Source organism: Myotis nattereri (genome assembly GCF_964212035.1).
Source record: "Myotis nattereri genome assembly, chromosome: 1".
Classification (NCBI taxonomy): domain Eukaryota; kingdom Metazoa; phylum Chordata; class Mammalia; order Chiroptera; family Vespertilionidae; genus Myotis; species Myotis nattereri.
Window position 1 is genome coordinate 60066493 of NC_138075.1, and position 27303 is coordinate 60093795.

Here is a 27303-nt window from a genome sequence, read left to right on the forward strand (position 1 = left end):
GATGCTATTTTAAGGAATTTACTAGTACTCTCTCATTCTTTCTGATTCCTTGCTCTGTGGGAAACAGTCATGCTATGGGGAGGCCTATCATGGGGAAGTGGTGTTGTGAGCCAACAACCAGTGAGAATCTAAGGTTGGATCCCTCTCCAGGTTGGGCATAGAGATAATAGATGACTGCAAGCCTGGCCAACACCTTGATGCAGCCTTATAAGAGATTCTAACTAGAAACACATTGTGAAACCATGCCCAGGTCCCAGAGCCCATAAACTATGAGATAATAAATATTTGCTATTTAAGCCACTAATTTTTAAGATAATGTGTTATATAACCATAGATAACTAAGACATGGCTGGGTTGATCAAGAGAGAGGCCTGTCATCTTCAAGCTAAATATTATTATCTCATTTTTTATTATTAGAATATAAGTTCTGGTGATAGGAAAGAAAATAAATTTGATATGAGGATTTAGAAACTGAAACCACAAAATAATCAGAAAGTAAAATAAATATATATATGAGCCATCTTCTCAGCTGAGAGGAAATACAGGTATTGTGGGGAAAAGACTAGGACTTCATTATTTCTTGCTTCCTCAACTCAAAATAAATCAATTTCCTTGATACACCATTCAAAGTTAGAGGAGCACATGTGAGCCTAAAGGGAACATCACCATCATTGAAAGCAGCAGTTTCATTGAATATAGAAGTAAAATACAGTAGCCTAACAAAAATGCTGAAAGAGTTAGAAATAAAGTTTTATGAACTATTTCGTATTAGGATAATGCATTAAGAGCTCTAACCACAGAGCCAATTGATAATATTTTCTAAAAACTCTATTTTGGGGTCATCATGGAAATGGTTAAGGCTGATAATCATCTGGTGCGCACATGTAAGTCACAGTGCTCTGTATCTATTCTGATAGATCAATGATATATTCTGATTGACCAATAACCACTCATACTGGTCATTACATTTTTTAATATCACTCTTATCCAGAGTGAATTTTAGATAACTTTTGGGTTTTCTTTTGCCATGTATCATCTGTGTGTAAAGTTGGACTATGATAAGGTACAGGATCTCTTGTGACTTATTCATGCCCAAATATATGGCAATAGGGTAGTGGTGTAAATGAAGCCATTGTGATAAAATTTGTACATCTTTCTGGTGGATCACTTTTACTCACTGGTGTCGCTTTCATATTAAAGCACAAACAAATGTATTATGGAGTAAAATGCAGAAATTACATGAGTCTTTTTGTGTCTTTGGTGAGTGACCTTAGACTCTCATTCTCTGCCTCTATCATTGGCATTTCAGTAGAAAATTGGAAGAGGCACTGATGGAAACTAAGAATTCATCTCCAGAACTCTTCTATCAAGTTTAGTTTATTACCAACTCAAAGGCTGATAACTTATAGCTTTTTCATGTGAAAATGTTTTACTTCACTAACTGCATTGAAAGTATCTTCTGTATTAACTTCTTTTGCTAACAATTTATATTCTTTTAGTTTTTTTCCTTCCTAATTATTGGAAACCTATGTATTTAACCACCATTCTTTTCAAGGACCATCTTAAGAAAAGATTACTCTGTTTATATGTATATTTTGCACAGTGCTCTCCATTTGTAAACAAAGGGGTACATGTAAGAGTTGACTAGGAATTAGGATGAGAAATTGCATTATTTCTTTCATCCTTTTGATTGAGATCACAGTATAGACTAATTAATTATATATGAAGTGAATTGCCAAAACACAAGTCATGCATATATATGTACATTCAAATATAAATATTATATCTCAATAGTATTTTTTTTAATGAGACCACTAATAATCCTAATAGTCTAAGAGTAGGAGGCACATGCTAAGTTCTCTAGACTCTTGTGACAGCTCTCTACCTAACCAGGTACGTGACTTTGGATGTATCATAATCTTAATTTCCTGGTCTGCAGATAAATAGGAGGGACTAAGGCCCTTTACAGTTGTAAGATTCTAGAATTCTAAGCATATGTAATAGTACAGATATTCTAAAATTTTCATGATAGATGTAAAAAAGAAGGGGACAAAGAGTTAAAAGTATTTCTAGAAATGCTCCCAGATTGGAATTACTTCTAAATGTTGGTTTGCTTAATTCAGCATTGCTGTGTAATTTGATTGTAACTATAACTTCATAGACAAAGAGTATCTGACCCTAACGAGCTTGTATCATACACACACACACACACACACACACACACACACACACACACACACATATATTTCTGCTTACATTTCCATATAATCATGTTTCACCCTAACTTTTACAAATGAAGTAAAATTAGTCTCATTATGAATTTTTTTGATATTCAAACATTAAATCAATTCATATAAAATTTGAGTATGGGCAGATATTCTGCTAGGTCCTAAGAAAACAAATATGAAAAACATAGGTCATCTTCTGCCCTCACATGTTCACAAGACTGCAGAAGCTGATCTAGGAACCTAGACTAGTAAGGCCCTTGAGTCAGATAATAGTTAAAAATATCATTCTTGGCCTGGCCATGGTGGCTCAGTGGTTGAGCGACAACCAATGGACCAGGTCACTGTTCAATTCCCGGTCAGGGCACATGCAAGGGGCGTGCAGGAGGCAGCCAATCGATGATTCTCTGCCATCAATGTTTCTGTTTCTCCTTCTCTCTTTCTTTCTGAAATCAATTTAAAAAATTCTTTTAAGAAAAAATTATTCTTGGCATCTCCCCACAGTAGATCTTAGAAAGGGTAGCTTTTTAGCTTCCTGCAGTCTCATTAGACAGGTGAACCACAAGAAAACCAATTGAATTTGTTGTTTCTGTTTATTTAGCTGTTTCATATAACTCTCACCTATGAATGTATTACCATATCCTATCTAATAATAGACAAACAGGTAATTAACCATACCTCCGCTATGCTTCCCATTGGCTAATCAGCAGGATATGCAAATTAACTGCTAAAAAAGATGGCGGCCAGCAGCCATGCAGCTGAAGTGAACATGAGGCTTGCTTGCTCCAGTGATGGAGGAAGCCAAGGTTCCCTGCCTGCCGCGGCCCAGCTCTGAGCTCCGGATACAACAATGCTGCAATTATAGAAGCTAAACAAACCCCAGATACCTGCTTTCCACCGGCAGCGGGCTCAGAGCTTAGAGCGCCAGTGATGGCAACAGAGTTTTAATTATAGAAGCTAAACAAACCCAGATACCCGCTTTCAGCCAGCCACTGCCTCAGAGCCGGAGCTGGCTCTCAGCTCCAGTGATAGCCATAGAAGGTAAATAAATCCCAGAATTAAAAAAAAATAATTTAAAAAAAGAGGCTGGGAGCTTCAGTCGCCTGCCAGCCTGAAAACGGCCCTCAGCCCCTCACCCAGACTGGCAAGGCACCCCAGTGGGGACCCCCACCCTGAAGGGGATGTGACCAGCTGCAAACAGCCATCAGCCCCTCATCCAGGCTGGCCAGGCACCCAAGCGGGACCCCCCACCCTAATCCGGGACACCCTTCAGAGCAAACCAGCCAGCCCCCTCCTGTGCACCAGGCCTCTATCCTGTATAGTAAAAGGGTAATATGCAAACTAACCCTAACAGCAGAAAGACTGGGAATGACTGGTCACTATGACACACGCTGACCACCAGGGGGCAGATGCTCAATGCAGGAGCTGCCCTCTGGTGGTCAGTACATTCTCACAGGGGGGAGCTCTGCTCAGCCACAAGCCAGGCTGACGGCTGCCAGTACAGCAGTGGTGGTGGGAGCCTCTCCTGCCTCCTCAGCAGCGCTAAGGATGTCCGACTGCAGCTTAGGTCTGTTCCCCACTGGCAAGTGGACATCCCCCGAGGGCTGCCAGGCTGCCAGAGGGATGTCTAATTGCCATCTTAGGCCCAATCCCCCAGGGAGCAGGCCTAAGCCAGCAAGTGGTCACCCCCGAGGGGTCCCAGACCGCGAAAGGGCACAGGCCGGGCTGAGGGACCCCCTACCCCCGAGTGCACAAATTTTTGTGCACTGGGCCTCTAGTCTATATATATAAAAAGCCAGCAACCAGAATGCCGTAATGACCAGAACGACCGGTTGCTATGATGCCCACTGCAGCCAGTGAACCAGCCTGATTGGGGGAGTGGGGCCAGCCAGTCAACCTCCCACAGGCTCCCCCCCCCCCCCGAAGCTGACCCTGATCACGTTCTCCCACCCCGATCGAGGGCAGGCTGGCTGGCCAACCACCTGCGGCCCCTCTCCCTGGCCAGCCCCACCTTCAATGGGCCCCCACCACCTGATCGGCCTGTGGCCCCTCCCCCGCAGCCAAAACAGCCCCCAATTGGCTTCCCACACACCAATCGGGGGTCGGGCCAGCCAGCTCACCACCCATAGCCCCTCTCCAGGCCATCCCCACCCCCAATTGGCACCCCCACTCCAATCAGGGGTGGGGTCCATGGGCCAATTGCCCACACTCCTCCCCTGGATTAGGGCAGGCCGGCTGGCCAACCTCCCGCTGTCTCCTCCTCCCAACAGGCCCGGCCCCAATTTGCCCTTATTGAGTCCGGTCAGCCTGACCCCACCCATGCATGAATTTGTGCACTGGACCTCTAGTAACATTTATATAAAACAAAGGAACTTGAATGAAAAATATTTTGAAATTAAAACCACCATGGTGAGCATGTCAATAGTATAATTTAGATAACTTTTGACTTCCTATTAATGAATATATCAGGTGCCAATGGAAGAGTTATGAGTGGAGATTTGTTTTCTGATAAATCCATTATCTGTAGCCTGATTTTAAACCTTTATGAAATTCTGGGCCTCAATATCCTATTTTGGGCATTGTACTCTTGCCATCTAACAGGGAAACCACTTTTAATGCTGCCATACTCCAAATGTCCAGATTTCTAGAGATTAGAAAAATTACTAACTTTAAATATGCATGTTTTTAAAAAATGGTATTTTCTACTGATAAACTCAAATATAGTCTAACTTTAAAATTCTGTGAGTTCCTTTAACTTATACGATTCAATTTAATTGACAAGAGTATGTGGCAAAACATATTTCACATTTTTGGATTGTTCCCTGTGAGACATCTATTGTGAGATTGCTGCAGGCTGTCATTTTTGTCTGTCATCCAGGATTTGCTGGCCCAAGTGTTGTGTACTGGACTTGGTGTTGGTCACAAGGGGGAGGGAACTTGCAGTGGAGCCAGCCGGTTTTGTTATTGCTTTACAATTAAAAGCATATGAAACAGATACAGCTTATTAAGGTTGTTTTTTATAAATAACATAAACTTAAATAACAAAACAATAAAGTTCATATACAACTTGAAATAGAGTTTAATGCTGTAACCACCAAAAAGAAAAAGCATGATTATTTGTGGGGAAAACATTATTATAAGCCATATTCCTGAATATGAATTATACAAAAGATAGATTATATTACTTGAATTTTAACTTTTAGGGATTATAAAATGTTTTTTGTGGCAAGTGAGATGAAGTACAGTATTATTACCATTATTGCTATTTTATATACAAAATTTTTGAAAACATCCTTGTAGCAATACCCTTTCAATTTGAGCAGCATTAGGAATTTTGTTCCTGTTAGTAGGCACAAAAATGTTCTAATCATATACTTTGTATAACTATTCAATTCCATAATAGAATTTTTGAGAATATTCCTTCTTTTCTGATTAGAGTTTAAGTGAATTATAATTTTTCACTAGAAAGCATTTCAGCTACTGCTCATCTTTCATAGTTAGCATTGGCTTGATTATCTGACAAATCATTCCAGCAGCCTTTAGGTCTGACATATCTTATATAACATCATCTGCATTATTATTATTATAGCAGCCATTTAATAAGCAGAAAAGAATATTTAAATAATCATTATCAGATAATCAAATCTAACATACTCTTAAGGGTAAATTAATTTAAGAAAAAAATTACTATTACTAACATCATGATTGTACAACCAGTTTTACAATTTTTTACAACTTTTAGTTACTAAATCTGATTTTTGTGTTTATTTTTCAAACCTTTTTAATGCAGTCTCTTAAAATAAACATAATGCGCAAGTCCAGCTTGATCAGTTTTTCAGTAGTTTTCCAGCCTTTCTTGGTTACTTAGAGAAGAGAAAAGAAAAGAAAACAGTCCACTTAAAGAAATCTCCCTGCTGGAACTGGTTTCTTATATAGCATATATGATTAGGTTATTGCCATAGGAAGAAAGTGAGCTGTTTTTTGTTCTTTCTTCGTTTTTTTTCCTCTTACAGGCAACCCCTTTTGACTTAAGGCAACAAACATTTCTCCTCCACCGTGTGTCCATTTAGCTGATGCATATGTGTTATAATGGTTTTCCAGGATTAATTCTTTGAAGTTGCAATCTTCATTGCACTCTTTCTGTTAAAACAACAAACAAACAACATTAGCCAAATGATTTTTAGAGTGGTTCAATTAAACAAAGAGTAAGCAATAATATTTGGTAGAATTAAAGCATATATTACTTTTTTTAGTGGGCATAATTGCAGTTTACACATTTGCAAAAAAATAAGATCTTAAATTTAAAAATAAAATGATACACATGTAGTTATGCAACATGGTTTCAAACATGTAGCTTTGGGCAGTCAATTGCTTCTGTTCTTCAATAATGGGAGTTATTTCCCCCTAATTAGCAGCTCTCATTTTACTGTGCCTGCCACTCATTCCCTAGTCACCACTGAAACTTTGATATGACTAGCAGAGCCTCTGCCTTCCTCAGCTGAAAGACATATTTCACAACCTTTATTTCCTACTACACTGTCTGCAATAGTGATGGAAAATAAAAGGTGAATTTATTTGTTCATCCATCTAATTATTCATTCATTCATTCAGTTAAACCTGTGTTTTTATGTAATTAATCTGTGCCAGGTATTGTGCCGGACTCTGAGAATACAAAAGAAAACTAGTTATACTTTATTACTGTGGGATGAACTGTTACATATTTTACATTGTAATAAAGTAAGAATGATGGTAATACTTGCAGTTCAGAGCCCATAATTTTGGGATTGATAAACAAACTTCTGAATTCGCCCCCACCCCAAGAATTTCCATGTCAGCCATGTGCAAATTGGGTGAACGCTAACAATAGAGCTTTAGTACTGATGGATGGAAATTTAAGATTTTAAATATCTAAAATGCACATGGAATGTTAGAGCTGGAAGAATCCTTAGAAGTTAGCTAGTTTAGCTCATTTTACAGATGAAGAAACCGAAGTCCAGAAAGCTAAACAATTTGTCCAGAGTCACACAGAAAACATTTTTCTTATTGCTTGAATATAAAATATTGTAATGAAATCATAATATGGTTAGAGAAAAATTAATTCCATTTTTTACTTTTCAGAAAGGCAAGATGTTCTTGGTAAAAATAAGTTTGGAAAATTAAGGCTATGCTATCAATTATTAATACCTTTGCATAGAGTTTTCCTTCCTTGTTCATTGCAAGAAAATATTCACTTTCCACCCCTTTGATTGCCACAATTCCAACTTCCACTGTCCTGATTTCCATAATATCTGCAAGAAATCACAGAGAGACATGTCAGTTATTTATTCAGCTTTGCACATTATGCAAGAATGGCCATTTTTCTTTATTTCTGTTCAATTGGAAGTTAAGATTATTAATGTGATTATTTACTTAGCACATACACACAAACACCAGATCACTACTTCTTATTATATATGTGCAAACTACTGATTTTTTATTTTGTAGAAAAATATACTTATCTGGATTCAATGAAATAGTTACATATATGAATTTAGGTTTTCTCTAGAATTACATTTCTAATTTACAAGAATAATAACATTAAAAAATAACTAAGAATTATTCTAGCACTTATGTATTAACACATTTACTCACCACCTAGACTATGAGGCATGTACTTTTGTTATCCCCAGTTTACAGATCAAGAAGCTCAGGCAGAGAGAAATTTAGTAGTTTGCCCAAATTCTCTCAGCTGGTAAGTGGCAGAAGTGGAATTTGAATCGAGATGGCCTGGCTCTTAATCATTATATCCTATATAATAAAAGCGTAATATGCTAAGTGTCCAACTGTTCAGTCGACTGCTCGACTAGTCACTATGATGCACACTGACCACCAGGGGGCAGGTGCTCCAACTGGTAGGTTAGCTTGCTGCTGGGGTCAGGCTGATCAGGACTCTAGGGCCGGATATGCCCTAGGGCCTTCCCATGGTCCCTCCCCCACCAGCCTGCCTTGATTGGCCTGATTGGTCCCCAATCAGGACTGGGCGAGATGGCCCCAATCAGCCCACATCGCTGGCCAGGCCAAGGGACCTCACCTATGCACGAATTCGTGCACCAGACATCTAGTAATACTATAAAAGCATAATAAGCTGACATCTTTATTTTTCTACTTAAACTATCTCTTTAAAAATATTGCTAACAGAATATCTCTTGAATATACTGAAATTGAATAAAAATCCAGTCAAAGCAATTGTAAATGATAGTAAACAGAGCATAAACTTCAAAAAAGATTAATAGTCAGTTTTGTGATACATGAAAAGATAATTTAAAACAAAATTATGAATCCTACTCATATGTTATTTTATAAATGTGTACCTAAGTAATTTTGAAATTAGTTTTACAAAACTTGTAGTTCCCACAAGAATGTCACACTATTATTTTGCATTATGTATATTTTCCTTAAGTGATATATTTTAATGACTCATACTAAATACAGTAAAACCTCAAGAAATTTTTAAAGATTATTTGGGAATTAAAAGTTTAGTGAACCTTTTTATGTAATTTCCATTAATTATACTTTCAACATTAAGGTGCAAATATGAGACATTCTCTTTCCTGCCCCTCACACAATACAAAGAAAATTCCAAGTGAAAATTATCTGTATAAATTGAGACTCCAAAAGCTATTTTATAAAATATTCATTTATTTATTTATTTATTTATTTATTTTAAATATATTTTATTGATTTTTTACAGAGAGGAAGGGAGAGAGACAGAGAGCTGGAAACATCGATGAGAGAGAAACATCAATCAGCTGCCTCCTGCACACCTCCTACTGGGGATGTGCCCGCAATCCAGGTACATGCCCTTGACCGGAATCGAACCCGGGACCCTTCAGTCCGCAGGCCGACACTCTATCCACTGAGCCAAACCGGTTTCGGCTAAAATATTCATTTAATAAAAGGAAAATCTGATGTTTTACTCTATGCCTTTAGTTCATCCTCTTATTCTTTTTGCTTTGGTTTTCTTATCTAGAGAATAAAGTTGTTACTCTTTTCATCGGGAATAATGTAGCCTGGCTAATATTTGTTATCTGTCTCACATGTGTGCTGCATATAGAAGCCACTTTCCAGTATACTGTGCTTGGCGCCTGTCAGGGCTTATTTAGTTGAGCATTCAGAGCTGCTCATCCAAAAACTGGGCTCTATATATAAAATGCAAAGGAATGGATATTAATCTTTCTAGGTATTTATAAAGTATAGTCAGGATGCATAGTACTGTACTATAATTTTAGGATACAAATTAAGGAAAATTGCCCTGGTTTCTGAATTCCAGAAGTTAAAAATCTAATATAGGCAGCAAACACATCTGTAGATATACCTTAATGAATGAGAAAAAAAACTCTTTGGAAAACACAGCCCTGAAAAGAAGGCTCCGGGAAACTTTAGCAATTGTTTACAGACACATGAAGGCTGTGACACTGGTGCAGTCATACAGCATTTAACGAATCTTCACTGAGAGCCAGTCTGTTCAAGGTCACTTCAGAGACAACCCGTGCCCTTTGGGAGCACTGTATCTGGTAACTAACTCTTCTTTGTGTTCATGAAAGGAATAGCAAAGGGAAATCATTTACAATGCCTCTGAATCTGATTAGGTTATATTTGTACTAATACCATGAATGATACTGAAAAAATTCACTGATTTAACATATTTGCAATATCTTCTAAATTGCAAATGTATCTATTTAAGAACATATGGAGCAGTGGGTTTCTAAACCCACTTACCACTGCAAAATTAAATGAAGAGGTCAGTATTTTCCTTATCGTCAATCCATTTACTCCTGCTTCCCAGCCTTTATTCAATGTTATATTTTTTTGTAGATGGAAGAGTGCTGATGAATAGGCTTAGGATATCTTCCATGCTCAATTGCAATTAGGGAATGGAATCTGTAATGTTTGCTGGCTTTTCTTTTATAGACCAGTGTTCACACAATGTAACTGTGATAGAGGAATTGTTGATTATGATATGCAGACAACTTCTTTTTCAGGTCCAGTCATGACAATATGCTTATATTGTCTCACCTCCAAACCCTTTTTTTCTCTATCCCCTACCTGTCCATTGTCCATCTTATTTTTGTTGCACTCTGATACTTCATAGGTGATGAATATTGTTCATCATATCCCTCCACATGTCGGGGTATATTATATTAGAAAGGGTTTAGATTTTTAACAACCCAGTTCACAGTGAGCAATATCTGAACTGGTAGGTGCCTTATCAACGTGGCAAATAGGCATATGAAAATATGCTCAATCTTTAAAGATTCTATCTTTAACTGGGATTAAAATAGACCTGAAATGATAAGGTTCCTGATTCAGGGATATTCTTAATTGTTTGATGTATTTAAATAATATCTTTCACTAGGAAATCAACAGAGTTAAAAGTAGAATGCCTGGGAGAATATTAAGTAGTGTTGGCAGAATCAATACCCTATCAGCCCTGACTTTCTAGTCCGTTCTTCCCTTGTGCTGTGCTCTCTTTTATTCAAAAGAACAAAAAAACAAACCCTAAGAATGAAGAAACTACAGTGACGACTCTTTTGTTCAAATGCAGAATGGAAAAGTAATGTTCCTACAAATCCACAAAGATCTGTAGAAGAATGAACTATTTAAGCTTATTATATCCTGCCCTCCAACCCACAAGCCAGGCAGTTGCTTAGAAAATATAAATAAAAATATATAGTGTGTCAATATTAAGGTAGCTATCCAAATAAGTTAATTGTACATGGTTTTTATTTACTGTATATGTTTTCTTTATACAAGAAAAATATAAGTTTATCTTTTCTGGTGAGTCTAGATTTATGAAAGGCTACATACTGTATGATTTCAACTTTGTGAAATATAGACAGTTATGAGGAGTAATGTTATAATAGAAAAATGCATTCTGGGGAGGGTTCAACTATACAGACAAGAGTTTGGGGAGAGATGAGAAGGGATGAAAATGTGAAGAATGGGATTTTTAACACAATGAAACTATTCTGTATGGTGTTGTAATAGTGGATACATGATGTTAGACATTTGTCAAAACACATGGAACTACATATACTAGTAGAAAAGAGTAAACTTTAGTGTAAACTATGGACTTTAGTTAATAATATGATTCATTGTTGACTCTTCAATTTTAACAAATGTTCCATATTAATGCAAGTTGTTAATGATAGAGGAGCTGTGAGGAGAGGTTGGGATGATATAATGGGAACTACCATCTACCCAATTTTTCTGTAAATCTAAAGCTTTCTTTTAAAAGTATGTTAATTTAAAATACAGTCTAGATTTTAATTAATATAATATGATTGAATGTGCAAGACACTTTTTATACTGGCATTTTTATTACTTATTCTTGTCCCAAATATGTAGTATATCTGGGGTTTATTATTAGCTACTACTAATAATGTCTTCAGTGATGGATTAAGATCTGCCTACCAAGTCTATGACTTCTCTTTGTGAAATATGGACAGTTATGAGGAGTAAGATTATAATAGAAACACACTTTGGGAAGTTAGGAAATACAAATATTCTGTATACAGGTGACAGTATATGGGTATTATCTCTCAGGTGCTTTGGGATGGAAAAATCACTGAGGTCCAGTAATATTTAGAAACCTGATGTCATAAAAATATCTGGACATGAATAAAATGTATGTCAAAATTCAATTAGAATTTTCTCTTACTACAGAAAATGAAAATGAGTGATACCCAGCAGTATGTGCCAACTGCTAAAAAGAATAGGATGGAAAAATCACTTCAATAGAAATTCAGAAGGAAGATGTATTGAATATCCCAGGTGATCAAGGGAGGAGTTGAGGAACAGACAAAATTTGAGTGAGATCTTGAAGGATGGATAAGGTTGAAATAGGTGTGATGGAAACATAGGGTGGAAACATCATTCTAATTGGAAAAGTATATGTAAGACCATTGAGTCAAAGATTGCAAAGTCATGTTCAGAAGAGAGAAACTACAGCTGTCTGGAGTAGGAAGTGTTTCTAAGTAATAGAAGAAGGTGGAAAGGAGCTAAGACTAGATTGTTGAGGGCCTTTATTGTCAATTTAAGGAATTTTAACTTTTGTTTGTAGACAGTGAGTCATTGGAGGTTTGAAATTTGAAAAATGTCAATATCCCAAGAAACTAGAAACACCAATAGAGGATATATGCACCCCTATGTTCATAGCAGCACAATTCACCATAGCTAAGATTTGGAAACAGCCTAAGTGCTCATCAGTAGATGAGTAGATTAGAAAACAGTGGTACATCTACACAATGGAATACTACACTGCGGTAAAAAGGAGGAGTTCTTACCATTTGCAACAGCATGGATGGAACTGGAGAGCATTATGCTAAGTGAAATAAGCTAGTCAGAGAAAGATAAATATCACATGATCTCACTTATTTATGGAGTAGAATGAACAACATAAACTGATGAACAAAAAGAGATCCAGAGACAGAGAAGCATCAATCAGACCGTCAAACCTCAGAGGGAAGGTAGGGGAGGGTGGGGGTAAGGGGAGAGATCAACCAAAGGACTTATATGCAAGCATATAGGCCTAACCAATGGACACAGACAACAGGGGGGTGAGGGTATGAGTGGGGGGTATGGGAGGTACCGTGGGGATAAGGACACATATGTAATAACTTAATCAATAAAAAAATTAGAAAAAAAATGTCAGAATATAAATTGTGTTTTAGGAAAATTAATTGGATGTGCAATGTAGATAGGAAGAGAAAATGACAAAAACTGTATAAACGCAGCTTTTTTTTCCCTATGTTAGTACTGACTGTTGATGTTCACATTGACCTATAATGTGTTATTGTGATTTTTTAAATAAGTTAATACATAAACATTTTTAAAATGTCTCACTTTATATTTCTAATGTAGGAAACAGCAGTAATTATAACCCATATGGAATAAAGCTCTTTGAAATCCTCAATAACTTTCAGGATTTTAAAGGGTTCTCAAGAATAAAAAGTTTGAAAACAGTTTTTGTAAATTAATTATATTTTTCTTGGGTGTTTAGTTGCAGTTTGACTGCACTTTATATATTGTACCCATATATTTGTGGGTTGAATATCTTTGGCTATTTTGTATAGCACTTTATATACCTGGGCTTATAAATTAAAACTCCATGGCACATGCATACAGAAATCCTCAAAACGCTCCATAACGTCTGGAGAATTTCTTGCAAATTATAATTAAATTATGTAAGTAAATAGTAATCTATGTTAAACATTCGTGTTTGATCAGCTTGGTTTCTAGTTTAATGTTAGTATGGCTTTAATTAAAGAATAAGGCTAAGGTATATATTTATGCTGCTATGAATTTTTACACAATTATAAGGATAGCAAAGAATTTTTCTAAATATATGCTGTATTTGTGACATATTAAAATCCTGTATCTCAGTCTTAAGTTTTTCACATATCTTGCATATAATTACTGCAGTTATTATTGTATGTGGGCTTGCTGTTTTAAGTTCAAAATAATTGCCCTCAAGAACAGTAGACTGATGATTCTCTCTCCTCCTAGTTTCCCTTAGATATCTTCAGTCCTTCTCTTCCTTGCAAAAAGGAAGAGAAAGCCACTTTCCAAATGTTTTCCTTAATTAGGGCTGTTGTAAGATCTTCATAGACCTTAGGTACTGCTAATTCCTGAGACTACCCTACACAGATTAAATATTAAGATACTAGAGGCCTGGTGCACAAAATTCATGCACGGGAAGCAGTGGGTGTCTCTCAGTCTGGCCTGCACCCTCTTGCAATCCGGGACCCCTTGGGTAGGGTCCCTAGGCCTGGCCAGTGATCAGGGCTTATCAGGGCTTTCCTTCCCCTGGCTACCGGCAGCTGGCCCCACTCTCACCACTGCCACTGCTTGCCATCTGTGTGGCACTGCCCCTGCCCCCCAACCACCGGTTGCCTCCCTCTGCAGGTAACAGGTGTGGGATGTGATCGGTTGGCTGGCCTGGGTCTTCCTCTGTGGGGCGATTGCTGGCCACCCCCACACATCTGCCACAGCATCACTGGCCAGTGACCTGGGCCTCCCTCTGTGGGGCAATCGATCGCCCGGCCCCCAGATCAATTGCCCTGCAGAGGGAGGCCCTGCCCACCTGCTGCAGTGCTGCCAGCAGGGTAGCCTGGGCCTCTCTCTGTGGCCACCAGCCAGATGGCCTGGGCCTCCCTCTGCGGGACAATGGTGGGGGCCCCCCAACCAATCACATCACACCCACCTTGGCTGACCTGGCACCAGTGCGTGTCATAGCGTGGTCGTCTGGAAGGTCATTCAGATGGTCGTTCTGCTATTTAGTTGTTCAGTCAATTTGCATATTATGCTTTTATTATTATAGATTTCTCATCAGATACAATATTTTATAATTATTTCAAAGTTTTGTATAATTTCTTTTTAATTATTTGTCCTAAAGGAACCAATTAAATTTACCATTATCTATGGTTTTTTGTAAGTATTGTACATTCTTAGGATCTCTTACAAAATGAAAAATTATCAAATCATTTTCAAATTTTATGGAAAAAAATATAAATTTTATAAATTTGACTTAATGGTATGTTTTATATGTTAAGTATTTGCTAATCTTTGTTTTAATTTTCTTTTCAATTCTCATTGCTAATACTTAATTTTAAAGGTTTAAATATATTTGTAGGTCCTTGAACTCACAGTCTCTAGGGTCTTTGCCTGTGGGCCAGTTGAATAAAATGCTCTTAACTCTGGAATCTTTTCAAAAGACTTCTCCAGTTCCCTTAAACTAGTACCACATTTCTTAAAAGTGTAGAGTAAATCTCACTTTCCTCAATTTAACTCTTGTATTCTAACTTCTAATGTCTTTATTGGCTTTCTCTCTTCAGGCTCCTCATTGACCTCCTAAGTGCTAAATCCAAGAGTTTTTTAGATAATGATAACTTTCTTCTATGCATCTTTTGGCATTCTGTACATCTCATAGTCTGTCCCTAAACCTCACTGTTTCTCTAATCCTGCACTTTTCTGATTTTATTCAAAATGATTAGTTTTGTGTAACCATATCTATAGATATTTTTTGCTAATTTATTATTTATTTAACTTAAAAGTCTTTTTTTTTCATTTCACTGTCTGAAATACATTTTATATTTTTAGTTTTAAGTATATATTTTAAATTCATCTGAAATTAACATGGGGGTATGGTAAAGATGAAACTCTAAACTGGTATTTTTTCCTGAAAATAGCCAGTTTTTTCACCATTACTTATTAAATATTCCATTTCTTTTTTACTTATGCAATGCCTATCTTTTGCCTTTTATCAGTCATCTTGTTTTGTCCAACTCATTTATCTGTCTGCTGTATACCCACATTATTGAGCATTACCAGTTTTGAAGTGGCTCATTACATTTATTGGTAGCTCTGATCCTAGGTGTTACTAAATGTGTGTATATCTTCAGAATAAATCAATATCTTTTCCACATAAAGTCTTTCAAGTAGATAAAGATACTGGTCATGCACTCATTGGGCAAAGCATCTGCAGCTTCTTCAGCCCTGCCTCATTCAACATGGACTCCAAACTCTTCACCAGCTATATATCATTGCCTTAAAACCAGCTCCTCAGCAGGAACTAGAGACCAACATAGATATAATAGTCTAAGACAGATTATTAGTCATTATTTCCCTTAGTATGGACCTCAACCACTGTAATGTAATTTCACCATTTTTAAGGAATAATTGTTATCATTTCATTATTTTGAAGTTTTGATATAATAAAAAGTGTCTATCAAAAATTTTTTATTTCAGATTAGTATATTTTTCAAGGGTATTTTTTTATAAAAGCTGTTTAATTATAACAAGTCATATCTATAACAATAAAAGCATAATATGCAAATAGACCGAACGGCTGAAGAGCAAAATGACCATCCGGACGACTTTCCGGATGAAGCTGGGGCTGCGAGGGCCAAGACAGCCGGGGCTGCGAGGGCTGAGCCCCTTTGCGTGAATTTCGTGCATCGGGCTTCTAGTGTTAGATATAGAGACATATGTCAACTGTTCCCTTTTAACAAATGATGAGTGCTTCTTTTTAAATTAATTATTCAATAAAGCATGGGTTTGTGAACAAATAAATTTCAGAATCATATGTGATATGTGCAGAATTTAAAATGTATTAAAATAAATATAAATTAAAATATAAATGTCATAGCATTAAAGATGTCAAAACATACTTTCTTACTCTGATCTGATATTGGAATAATTCTAGTCTGTGCTTTAAAAATTAGCTCACTTATTTTTACAATCTTACATAGTATCTAACATGATATAGGAGAGATACTATCATTCTGCTATTTGCAAATAGTGCTTCACAAATGAAGTATTGCTAGTGAACAGAATCATTATACCCCCCACCAAAAAAATAAAGCCAATTCTTGTATGATTGTCAGAATATATTCTGCAACATACAAATTATTTAACAAATATTTGTTGAGTTTTTACTATTGCTGAACCCCATTCTAAGCACAGGTACTTACTGACCTAGAGAAAATTATCTAGAAATGAATTGTGGAATTATCTTAATGTTTCCTATTAATGTTTAAGTCAATAATTTCTATGCTTCCTATTGTTAACCAACAGCCTGTTAAGGTTGTAAATTTAACAGCACATGACAATGAATGAACCTATTTATATAATAGTGAAAACAACTGTGATTTGATTAAATAATGAAAGAATGAGTAAACTGGGTCATGAGCAAACTTATCACATCTTTCTAATTACCAAGCATCCATATTTGATAAAACTGTGAAAGCACTAAAACAATTTTTTTCTAAAATGGAAAAAATATATAATTAATTTTAGAAAAACTAGATAGAAGTTGGAAAAGATTTGTTTTTATGCCTTTAGTTAATCCCCCAAGCACCTTGGAAACTTCTGGGTAGTATACATACAATTTATTGAGAAGGAGTAAGTTGAATTTCTTAATTCACTTAATACTATATAAACTATTTTAAAACCAGTGACATACTGGTGGCTTATATTGAGGTTATAAAATGCCCAGGACTTCATTCATGTAAATCATATCTCCTATGTTTTGTTGACATGCAACTCATTTTTTCATTGCAGTTTGGATCTTTATATTTCTGTCTGATTTTGAGTATTCCTGACTATCATACTTTTTAAAGTTTTAATTCAAAAACCTCAAATTTTATATGTAAATTGACAAGGAATAAATTATAAATAAATGATATATGAGTATATTAGAAAATTTTGACACCAACATATTAGCTATTCCTTTCATTTATTTCTTATTGGCAAATTTGAGATATGTCTTCATCTCTAATGTACAATGCATTTCTTTTGCATCTACTATTAATCATTGAACTGTGCTTTTTATACCATTTGAAGTTAAACATTTTAACCCCGCCCCTTCTTTCATTAGGCATACTGGGTTTTCTGTTCTCTCTTTGACTTATCTGCAATCCTTAAATCTTCAAGCTTCTGACAACACATTGTCATTCATTATGTCATTCATTCTTTCATTAAACCATACATAGGAATTTTTCTCCCCAATTTCATGAGCAAAGAATATTCATTGTTCCTTTATTTCCTTTCTCCTCTTCTTCCTAGCAATATAATTTTTAGTTTGCTGCACAAGATAAACATTACATTTCCCAGGCTCCCTTGCAATTCAGTGTGGCCATGTGACCAAGTTCTAGCTAGTGGGACATGTGAAGGGTCCCATAGCAACAATGAGAAATCTTCCATAAGAGATAGCCAGCAGGAGCTCTTTGTACCCACTTTTTATTTTTTTATTCCATTCTCCTGCTGGAATTTGGATTCTACCTTAGATTGTGAGAACAGGGAGATTGTGAAACAGTGAGATTGTGGAACAATGAGCTGAATGGAGCCTGGAAATTCCCAGATGTTTCTGTAGAACAGAGTTGTCATGTCTCCAGATGTTTGTTGGAAGGAGAAATAAATATTAAGTTTGTTTAAGCCAAACATAATCTTACCTAATGCAGTTCAATTTCATTTTCCTGTCAGAAACATTGTTCATAAAATGTACATAAAAATTCAGGAGCCCATTTTTTTTAGTTATTCTAAGCCAAGAACCAGAAATAGAAGTCCTGTTTTCAATACTATTGTTAATAGGCAGGTTATAGCTGTTCCTTTAATTTCTAAAGTCATGAGATTAAACTAGAAGAAGAAATGAAAACAACCTGTGCTCTCATGTCTTTCATTTTTCTATTCAGAATTTCAGTGTGACTAAAGATCCCAAGTTTCTTTGGTGTTGTCATTCATTCCCACATGTGTCAGCATTCAGTGAGCTTGATGAATCTTCACTAGTTCTCCTTTACATCTTGATACATATGTCAGGAATACCCCAAGCAAGCCACCTAGTAAGTTGTGTCAAACCTGTGTTCAATTGCTTGCTAACCAGTAAATAACCTCATTACAGAAAGCTTTTCTGAATGCTCCTCATTGTTACATAAAGCATGAGATGCGATTGTCAATCTTTGAGAAGGACAAGATTTACCATTCTTAGTTAGAACATCATAACTGTTCATTTGTGAGGAAGACAATTGTTGAGATGCTTAACTATGTTCAGCACTCTGAATATAAGTTGTCTTTCTTTACCGTATCAATTTGTTTTATTGGCCATATTCTTAATGGTAGTTTGGATTCCCTAGCCTCTTTAGATTTATTTTCTTCTTGGCTTCCTTCCTGAATTAGTTTTTTATCCCTTTAAAAATGTTTACCTTCTCTAATAAGCTGAAACATAGAAAAGAGTGCCTCAAGCCTTTGTACTTTCACATATAGCCAAGAAAAATAGCTTATAAATTCTACACGTGATTGGTGACCATTGCAGACACAAGAACAAACACGATAGATACATCCCAGGTCACTTCAAATTGCTCCCTTGTATCCATATATCCTGGAATTTTTCCCCGAAAGCTGTTGAGCTCCTGGAAGCATTTCTTTGAATTTTCTGGATGGTTTCCTTGTCAATGCCTCTATACTTTGTTAATTATCTAGGAAGTGAAGCATAATGCTGGATAAACCACGATGTCAAACATAGCTTCTTTCAGCAACTATGATAGAATGCAAATACTCAACATACTTGACAGCAATGATTGAAATGATTTCTATCTCATTCACTCATTTCTCTTGCTATGCCCATTTCCCCAACTTCTAGGCCCAGTGGATGTTTTGGCTAAGGCATAAGGATAAGGAGTTAGAGAAGTCAAGGATCACTTCAAATTTGACTGATTTTGAGAATGACATGCAAAAACGTAGGGGGATGCTGTTTTTATTGGGTTGGAACTGATAACATGTTTGAGTTTTATGAAGACATTGAGCTTGACGTGATGGCATTTTTCTGTATCTTGTTCCTAAATTTGGCATGAGCAAATCACTCTGTGATCCAAATCCACAATAAAGTTCTAGTTGTGCTTATAATTGTTTGTTAGCAATAAAAAAATCATTTTGTATGGCACAAAAAATCCGAAGATATCAGACTAATAAAAACATGGTGATAATGTTAGTGTTTCAGTTTTTTAATATTTAATATTTACTCAGTGTTCCCAATGTTCTCAGTGTTAAGAGTGTTTGTAGGTGTCACTCAGTGTAGCTTCTCATGTGCTCTCCTATCCCTACTTCCCTCTTTAATCTGCAACCACATCCTGGAATTTCATACTTTTCCATGCTCTGATCACAACACTAAGATATTCAAAAGATGAAGCAAATCAGAATGTCTCAGTTTGACTATGATTACATGCAGGGCTTAAATTTTACTAGCATGAATGACATTAAGACATGTACTGAAGCGTAATTATCATTTCTATTTAATACCTTCCTCTATTAAATGGAACATTGAACACTTTCGTTGTACCATGGGAGTGAGAATTCCTTGGTGTGATGTGGATAGAAAGTTCCTCAGTTCTCTTTCCTTATCATTATATCTCATTTTTAATTTGCTTATTATTATATCTTCCTAATACATTATAACCAGTAACTCTCAATCATATTATTGCTATTATCCACCACTTTTAAAGGCTTGGCTTAGTTGTGACCAAGATCCCCTTAGTTGAGTTCAATCAATGATGCCAGTGGTTGTAAGTGAGATTCTCAACTACTTTTATTCTGCTATTTAGTAAAATCAGGGTATTTAAGTAAATAGTTTATTGAATTCTTAGTGACACCTCATAATTTAATCTATAAGTCACTGTTTTGACATTGAATACAAAAACAAAGCAATTTTTACTGTTCTGACTGTATGAAAGGTAATAAAAATTGTTGTACTATTAAAATCCAAATGAGTTGTTAGTCTGAGATTTTTAGAATGAATAAAATAATGGTTATGTCATACATAATTTATTATAATAAACTATAAAATGTTTTAATGATTAAACTAATTTTAATACTCCATACTATTCAAATAGAATAGAATACATTTAATTTTAAGAGTATCTCTGAAAGTAGCAGTTTTGTATATAAGATGGTACTCAGCGAAATGAATGATATATTTACCTCAAACCAAAATAATCCTTTAAAGCAAATCTGATTGAAAGCAGAGTAACACAAGTCTTATATTGACCAAGACAGATAAATTGCTTATAAGAAAATAAGTGACTGATGTAAACTTGTTTCATTCTTAAATTTATTTTAAAGATGGTTTACGAGTCATGTATTTTCTTATAAGTAACTTCTATCATGAACCAAGTTTCATCAAATTATCCTATATAATAAAAGCCAAATATGCTAAGAGGCCAGTCATCCAGTTTTCCGTTCAACCAATCAAAGCATAATATACTAATGATATGATAAGGCCACTCAACTGCTCACTATGATGTGCACTGACCACCAGGGGGCAGATGCTCTGACCGGTAGTTTAGTTTGCTGTTGGGGTCCGGCTGATCGGGACTGAGCGAGAAGGGCTGGACATGCTTGGAGCCCTCCTGTGATCCCTCTCCAGCTGGCCAATCTCCCGTGTCCCTCCCAGCCCTGATCATACACCATTGGGGTCCCTCGGCCTGGCCTGCCGCCCTTTGCAATCTGTGACCCCTCAGGGGATGTCAGAGAGCCAGTTTGAGCTCGATCCTGCAGGCCAGGCCAAGGGACCCCACTGGTGCACGAATTTGTGCACCGGACCTCTGGTATAAGATAATATCCAATTAAGAAGATGTAGCTACCAATATTCTGTTTCAAGGTGTCAACCTAAAACATAGGCAGATGAACTTAAGTGATATATGCATGTTATTCAAAATTTACTTTCTCAAAAGTTATAGTAAAGCAGATAAACACACAACGAACTATCTTAGGTTGAATTAAATTTGAGCCATCAAGTAAGCAGAGTGACTACTTAACATGGAAGACAAATCTCTCTTTTCACCTTTAGGTAGCTGTTAGGTGCACATGCTGAATTTGCTGTCTGAAGGCAATGATTCAGTGTTTGAGTTGGGAAAGAAGTGAGTTCAGCTTCCCCACACTTCTTTATTGACTTTCACTTGGAGAGGTGACACAAAAGACTTTGTAGAGGTAGTGACTCCAACAGGTTCCAGGTTCTCTTACTTTTACCCATGAACCCTAGAATCCACTATTGTAAGATAACACAATTGATTCATATGGTTGATAATGCTATTCTTGTCTTTGGGTCACTTTTTTAAAAAGCATGCCCTGTAGCCCTGGACAGGTGGCTCAGTTGGATGTCTCCTGTACATGAAAATGTCTCCTGTACATGAAAATGTTGTGGGTTCAATTCCCAGTCAGGGTGTATATGGGAGGCAACCAATTGATGTTTCTCTCTCACATTAATGTTTCTCTCTCTCTCTCTCTCTCTTAGGTTGCAGGTTCAATCCCCAGTCAGGGTGTATATGGGAGGCAACCAATTGATGTTTCTCTCTCACATTAATGTTTCTCTCTCTCTCTCTCTCTCTCTCTCTCTCTCTCTCTCTCTCTCTCTCTCTCTCTCTCCAATGCAAATCAATAAACATAGCCTCGGGTGAGGATTTTTTTAAAAAGCATACCCTGTAAAGCCAGCAAGAAAGAAACACAAATAGATAAATTATTACAGAAACTCAGAAAGTGTAATTCCCATCAAATCAGCATGAAACTCAAAACAGTTGCAAATGATTGCACAATTGCTGGTATCAAATATAACTGAAATGTCCTGAAACAGAGAATTGATTCCACACCATCTTCATCAGTGCAGGATAAATCAATTACAGCTCTTATCAATCTTCTATCTATTCCATAATGATGTCCAAAACTACTTACATGACTTGTCAGGTTAAGTAAAAAGAACCATGCCATTCACTTAGGGATTTATTAAGAAAATAAATAAACACTAGACAATCTTTAGAAAGTACATAACATGTGGTACAGTGATGGCAGTGTTTTCTTTTGAAAGAATGTAAGTTGCAACAGCTTGTTTCAGCGGGGTTAAAACCATGCCAGAATGAAAAGCAAACTATTCAGTTGTGCAACAAATAGGATGATTCCAGTGGCAAATTACTGAAAAATGTCATTGGAACAATGTTGAACCATATTGCACAGAAGTAAATTGCTATACCACTTTGCCGACTTTCTCCTTCTCCTTATGGCCTCTGGAACACCAGGGGGCCAGTTTCTCCTGTGGGCCAGGGAAAACACGTTCCCTGCACCACTGGGAGGAAATACTCTTTTGTTTGCTCTGTAATCACTGTAAGTTCTCAATTTTTATTCAGAAAGAATGATTTAATCATGTTGAGTATTTACATCTGCTAAATACAACTTTACTATGTTCTAAAAGTGGCTCCGAAATGATCAGAATAGGTGTAGATACTGTAATCCCAGAATATATGAGAAAAATTTCAGAAATGGAAATAATCTCTTCTTACTCCTAAAAAGTCTCTCATTTTCTGGCTTTTCCTGAAGTCTAAAATACCTTCAATAGGAAACCAAACTTTTCTTTATATAGGATTAGGGATAAGGTTCAAAATATAGATGTGTCTGGAGAGCAACACATACACATAAACTCAGACTATGGATGTAAGGACTATACCTTCTGTGAGAGCAGAGTTGGATTTTGCTAGAAGTGAATGAGCACAGTGGCACCACGAATGAAACTAAAAGGGGAATGTGGTCATAAAAGGAAGAAGATGTGGGAACTTTCATTAACATTTTACTTTCAGCTAGCTTCAGGAGTCAAGACCTCTCAGGTTCCATTAATTCATTGAGGCACCAGGTCACAAGAGAATCCACACATCCACTTTGTCCCTCTACTTTACCTATTACTAGGTCCTGTGAAGTATTGCTGTCTGGTATATATTTAATGTAATCTTTCCTATTTATCTCTCCTTTTTTAAATTTTATTTTTGACATTATTACAGGTGTCCCCAATCCTCCCCCTTTTTGCCCACCTCCACCCAGACCCCGCCACCCCTCCCTCTGGCCATCACCCACTGTTTTCTGTGTCTGTGGGTTATGCATATATGTTCTGTGGCTAATCCCTTCACCTTCTTTCCTATTTATCTTTGTAACTTGTATTGAAATGTTCTGCCACCCAGCAATAAGATAATTCTAGATACTTTGGTTTTAGATTCTGCTGGTAATCAGCATTGAAAAACTAAAGCATGATTTAAAGCCATTTTGGCCCTTGGCTCTCTTTGGAATTTTTAGACACACAGTTTTTGCTAGCAGTCTAAACAATGAGTTCTAATGCGGAGTAGTTATATTTTTCATACAAATGAAACTGAAATGAAAAAGAAGAAAGTAATAAAAACATTTGGGTTTACAGAGGAAGACAATATTTAAACGGAGATCCAGACACCCTTTCTATATCACCAAATGTGTATCTGGTACTTTCCTTCTCTTTCCACTGCCATCATGTTCGCCCAGGCCTTCATTATTTGTACCTCGCAATAATTACAGCTCCTTAAGCCTCTCTGTCTTTATATTTACCCTTTTCTGTATTCATGAAGGGCATGCTGTAAGGGTTACTCTTCCACTCCAAATATCCTGAAACTTTCAGTGGTGCACTCTATTAAAAAGCAAACCAAAATATTTTACTTGGATTTCAAAGCCCTCCAAAATCTGACTCCAGCTTACTTTTACAATTTTCTCCCATTGTTCCTCTACAACTTACATGAGCCTTTGGCCCCAATAAATTGTTTTGCTTATTGTCTTCCTCTCCCATACAAATTGCTGGGCACTTTTCCTGCTCTGCTCACCAGTTCCAGTAACTACATAGAGTCTCTATTTCAGTTTTTCCCAAACATTGCCTCATGGACTGGTTCCATGGAATCAAGTGATAAACTCTTTAAAAACTTTCAAATGCTCAATTCCAACTCCTCAGAAAGTCTGATCCAATGGGTCTAAGGTGGGGCTTAGGAATTAGTGTATTAATAGCTTTTATTTACTTGAGTGATGCTTTTCTTTCAATGCCAAACTTAAGTTCAAGTTTCTTCATAATATTTTACCTAGTTTTCTTACATTAAGACCACACTGCTATACTATGAATTAGCACTCACTTCAATTCTCCTATTGTTATTCATAATTTTAGCCCTTTTCCCCTCTAAATTATAAGCAATTTAGAAAGACTGTCTTATACTCCTACAAATCCTTGTTACTTAGTATAGGGATTTGTACTTGGCAGGCCCTCATTAAATGCTGAAGTAGATAGAATGATACAGAAATCCCATATTTACTAGTGTCATATTAAAATTAGCAAATGAAAGTAATTATTCCAGTATTAAGGAATTAATGTGTTTTAATCATATCAGAAGAACTAAGGTTAAAAGATTGATTAACCAAAATTCTTTCTAATTTTTATTACGGTTTTGGAGTTTATCTAATTCAATAAGTAGAATTAAACATTATGATTAATTTAAACAATAGTTCATCTTAGATTATATTTTATAGTACCAAGTCAAAAGAGTTGAGAGAATTCCAAACATCTTTCATTTACTAACCAGTTATAGGTCTTTCTTTTTTGGTTCTGGCTAAACCTCTCTTGAATTTATTTATACTTTTAGCATGCAACACTTATATGAGTAACAACTTCCATATGTTTTGGTTTTGTGTAATATAGCATATCTATTTATCTGTCTTGCTCCTAGCATATTATGACTTTAAGAAGTGTATGCTAGTTCCAATATTTTATCAATTGACTAAAAAGTTTCTCTTATTATTATTTATATTGTTATTATTTTGCAGACATTGAATATAGTCCATCTTAATGTGGACCTTAATACACATTTACTATTCTAGTTGATAGCTTATATTTTTTAGCCTATGTCATGAATGTCTTACATCATTCATTTATTCATTCTAATTCCAGGATGCTTCCACTGTACTGTGTAGTCTTTATCAATACTAAGTGAAGAGGATGACATCTGTATTCCAGATGTAGATATACCATGTTATTTACACAGAACTATTAGAACAGGTCCTGTTTTGTATCTTAACTTTCTTCCCGATGATGCCTAGCACTTTATTGGTCTTTTGGCTACAACTGCACATTTAAGATAATATCTTTAGGGAAACATCCTAAGTGATTTCTTGGTGCCTTTTTTGTAAGGAAGTTCTTGTTCAAAGCCCTTTATCTTACAAACATAATTTAAATTGTATTTCAAAATCTATTACATTCAAACTCATCTGCCAATTTTCTGCTGACCTATATACATATGTTCTGCCAGCATTTTAACATCATTAGCTTATTTCATTAATTTAAAAATGTTAGTATAATTTACAAACTTGGAATTTTCATTATATATTCTCATTGTTAGAGATATGTTGACTAAGTTGGGTACTTTTATTGATCCCTGAGGAATCTCACTGTTATATATTTTTGTTCAAAATATTTATTCATTCAAACTTTTTTCTTATTTTGAATTTGTTTCTTTTTCTTTAACCAGTGATTCTCAGGATGATTGTCTAGAAGTGGAGGTGGGGGCAGATACTGTTGGGCAAAGAACACCCTTCAGGTTTCAGGATTACTGGGACTTTTTAAAACCACATATATATTCCATGAAGATTCTGGTACTTCCCCTCTTCCTGTCTTTGGAAAGTTATCCCCTGCACAATCTAGCACTTGAGGGACTTACCACTGTAAGTAGCCAATGATACAATAGATGTGTTTGAAATAAGATACCTTATTTCTTGGCTACATCAAATAATTGAAGGTCAAAAAAACTGTCTTCATGCTTTTTCTTCATAGAGCTTTAGTAAAGAGGTATAATTTTCCTCAGCTTACAGAAACTGCCTTGCCTACTTCCTCAACATCTATTCTACAAATATCTTGAATACTTCATAGCAACACAGTAGTGACATAGGGAAGATGAAGCAGAAGGAACTCTATGAGAAAGGCACAGAAGCATAAAACGCCTGGCATGTTGAAATTAGTGTGCTGTGCTTAGAGCAGCGGTTCTCAACCTATGGGTCGCGACCTCTTTGGGGGTTGAATGACCCTTTCACAGGGGTTGCCTAAGACTATCGGAAAACACATATATAATTCCATATTGTTTTTGTGCTTAATCACTATGCTTTAATTATGTTCAATTTGTAACAATGAAAATACATCCTGCATATCAGATATTTACATTACAATTCATAACAGTAGCAGAATTACAGTTATGAAGTAGCAACGAAAATAATTTTATGGTTGGGGGTCTCCACAACATGAGGAACTGTATTAAAGGGTCGCGGCATTAGGAAGGTTGAGAACTACTGGCTTAGAGCATATATGAGTCAGACTGCCAAGAAAAGAAACGAAATATAATTAGGGACCAAATTATAAAAAAACTTATGTAGCTAGTTTAGTTTGGATTTTTATCCTGTGAGGATGGGAAGCAACTGAAAGGTTTTAAGATGCTTTTGTTAACAGTGTGGTAGATGGTTTGGCAAGAGGCAAGACTATGATAGTGAAGAAATAATAACACTGTTCTAGGCAACAGCACTGATCCAAGACAAGGATGATGGGGGTTGGGGATTGGAGGTGAGTGTACTTGTTTTCTCAAATAAGTTGTATTTATATAAATAGTTAATACAAATCCTCAATCCTATTTACAGTGATTTAGGACACAATCTCTTAAAAGGCTTCAAAGTATTGTTGATACAT

General features: G+C 36.1%; 2 protein-coding genes across 3 annotated transcripts in view; one reads left to right on the forward strand and one right to left on the reverse strand.

Annotated features, from left to right (window-relative positions):
- The window catches only part of FAM227B (family with sequence similarity 227 member B), a 178236-nt gene that overhangs the window by 71059 nt on the left and 79874 nt on the right, over nucleotides 1-27303 (forward strand). The window lies entirely within an intron of this gene.
- The window catches only part of FGF7 (fibroblast growth factor 7), a 64985-nt gene continuing 42910 nt past the window's right edge, over nucleotides 5229-27303 (reverse strand). The window contains exons 3-4 of the mRNA XM_081109207.1: nucleotides 7410-7513; nucleotides 5229-6365 (exon numbers count right to left, since the gene is read on the reverse strand). Coding sequence (XP_080965333.1) covers nucleotides 6171-6365; nucleotides 7410-7513 — 299 coding nt within the window. The 3' untranslated portion in view covers nucleotides 5229-6170. The remainder of the gene's footprint in view (nucleotides 6366-7409; nucleotides 7514-27303) is intronic.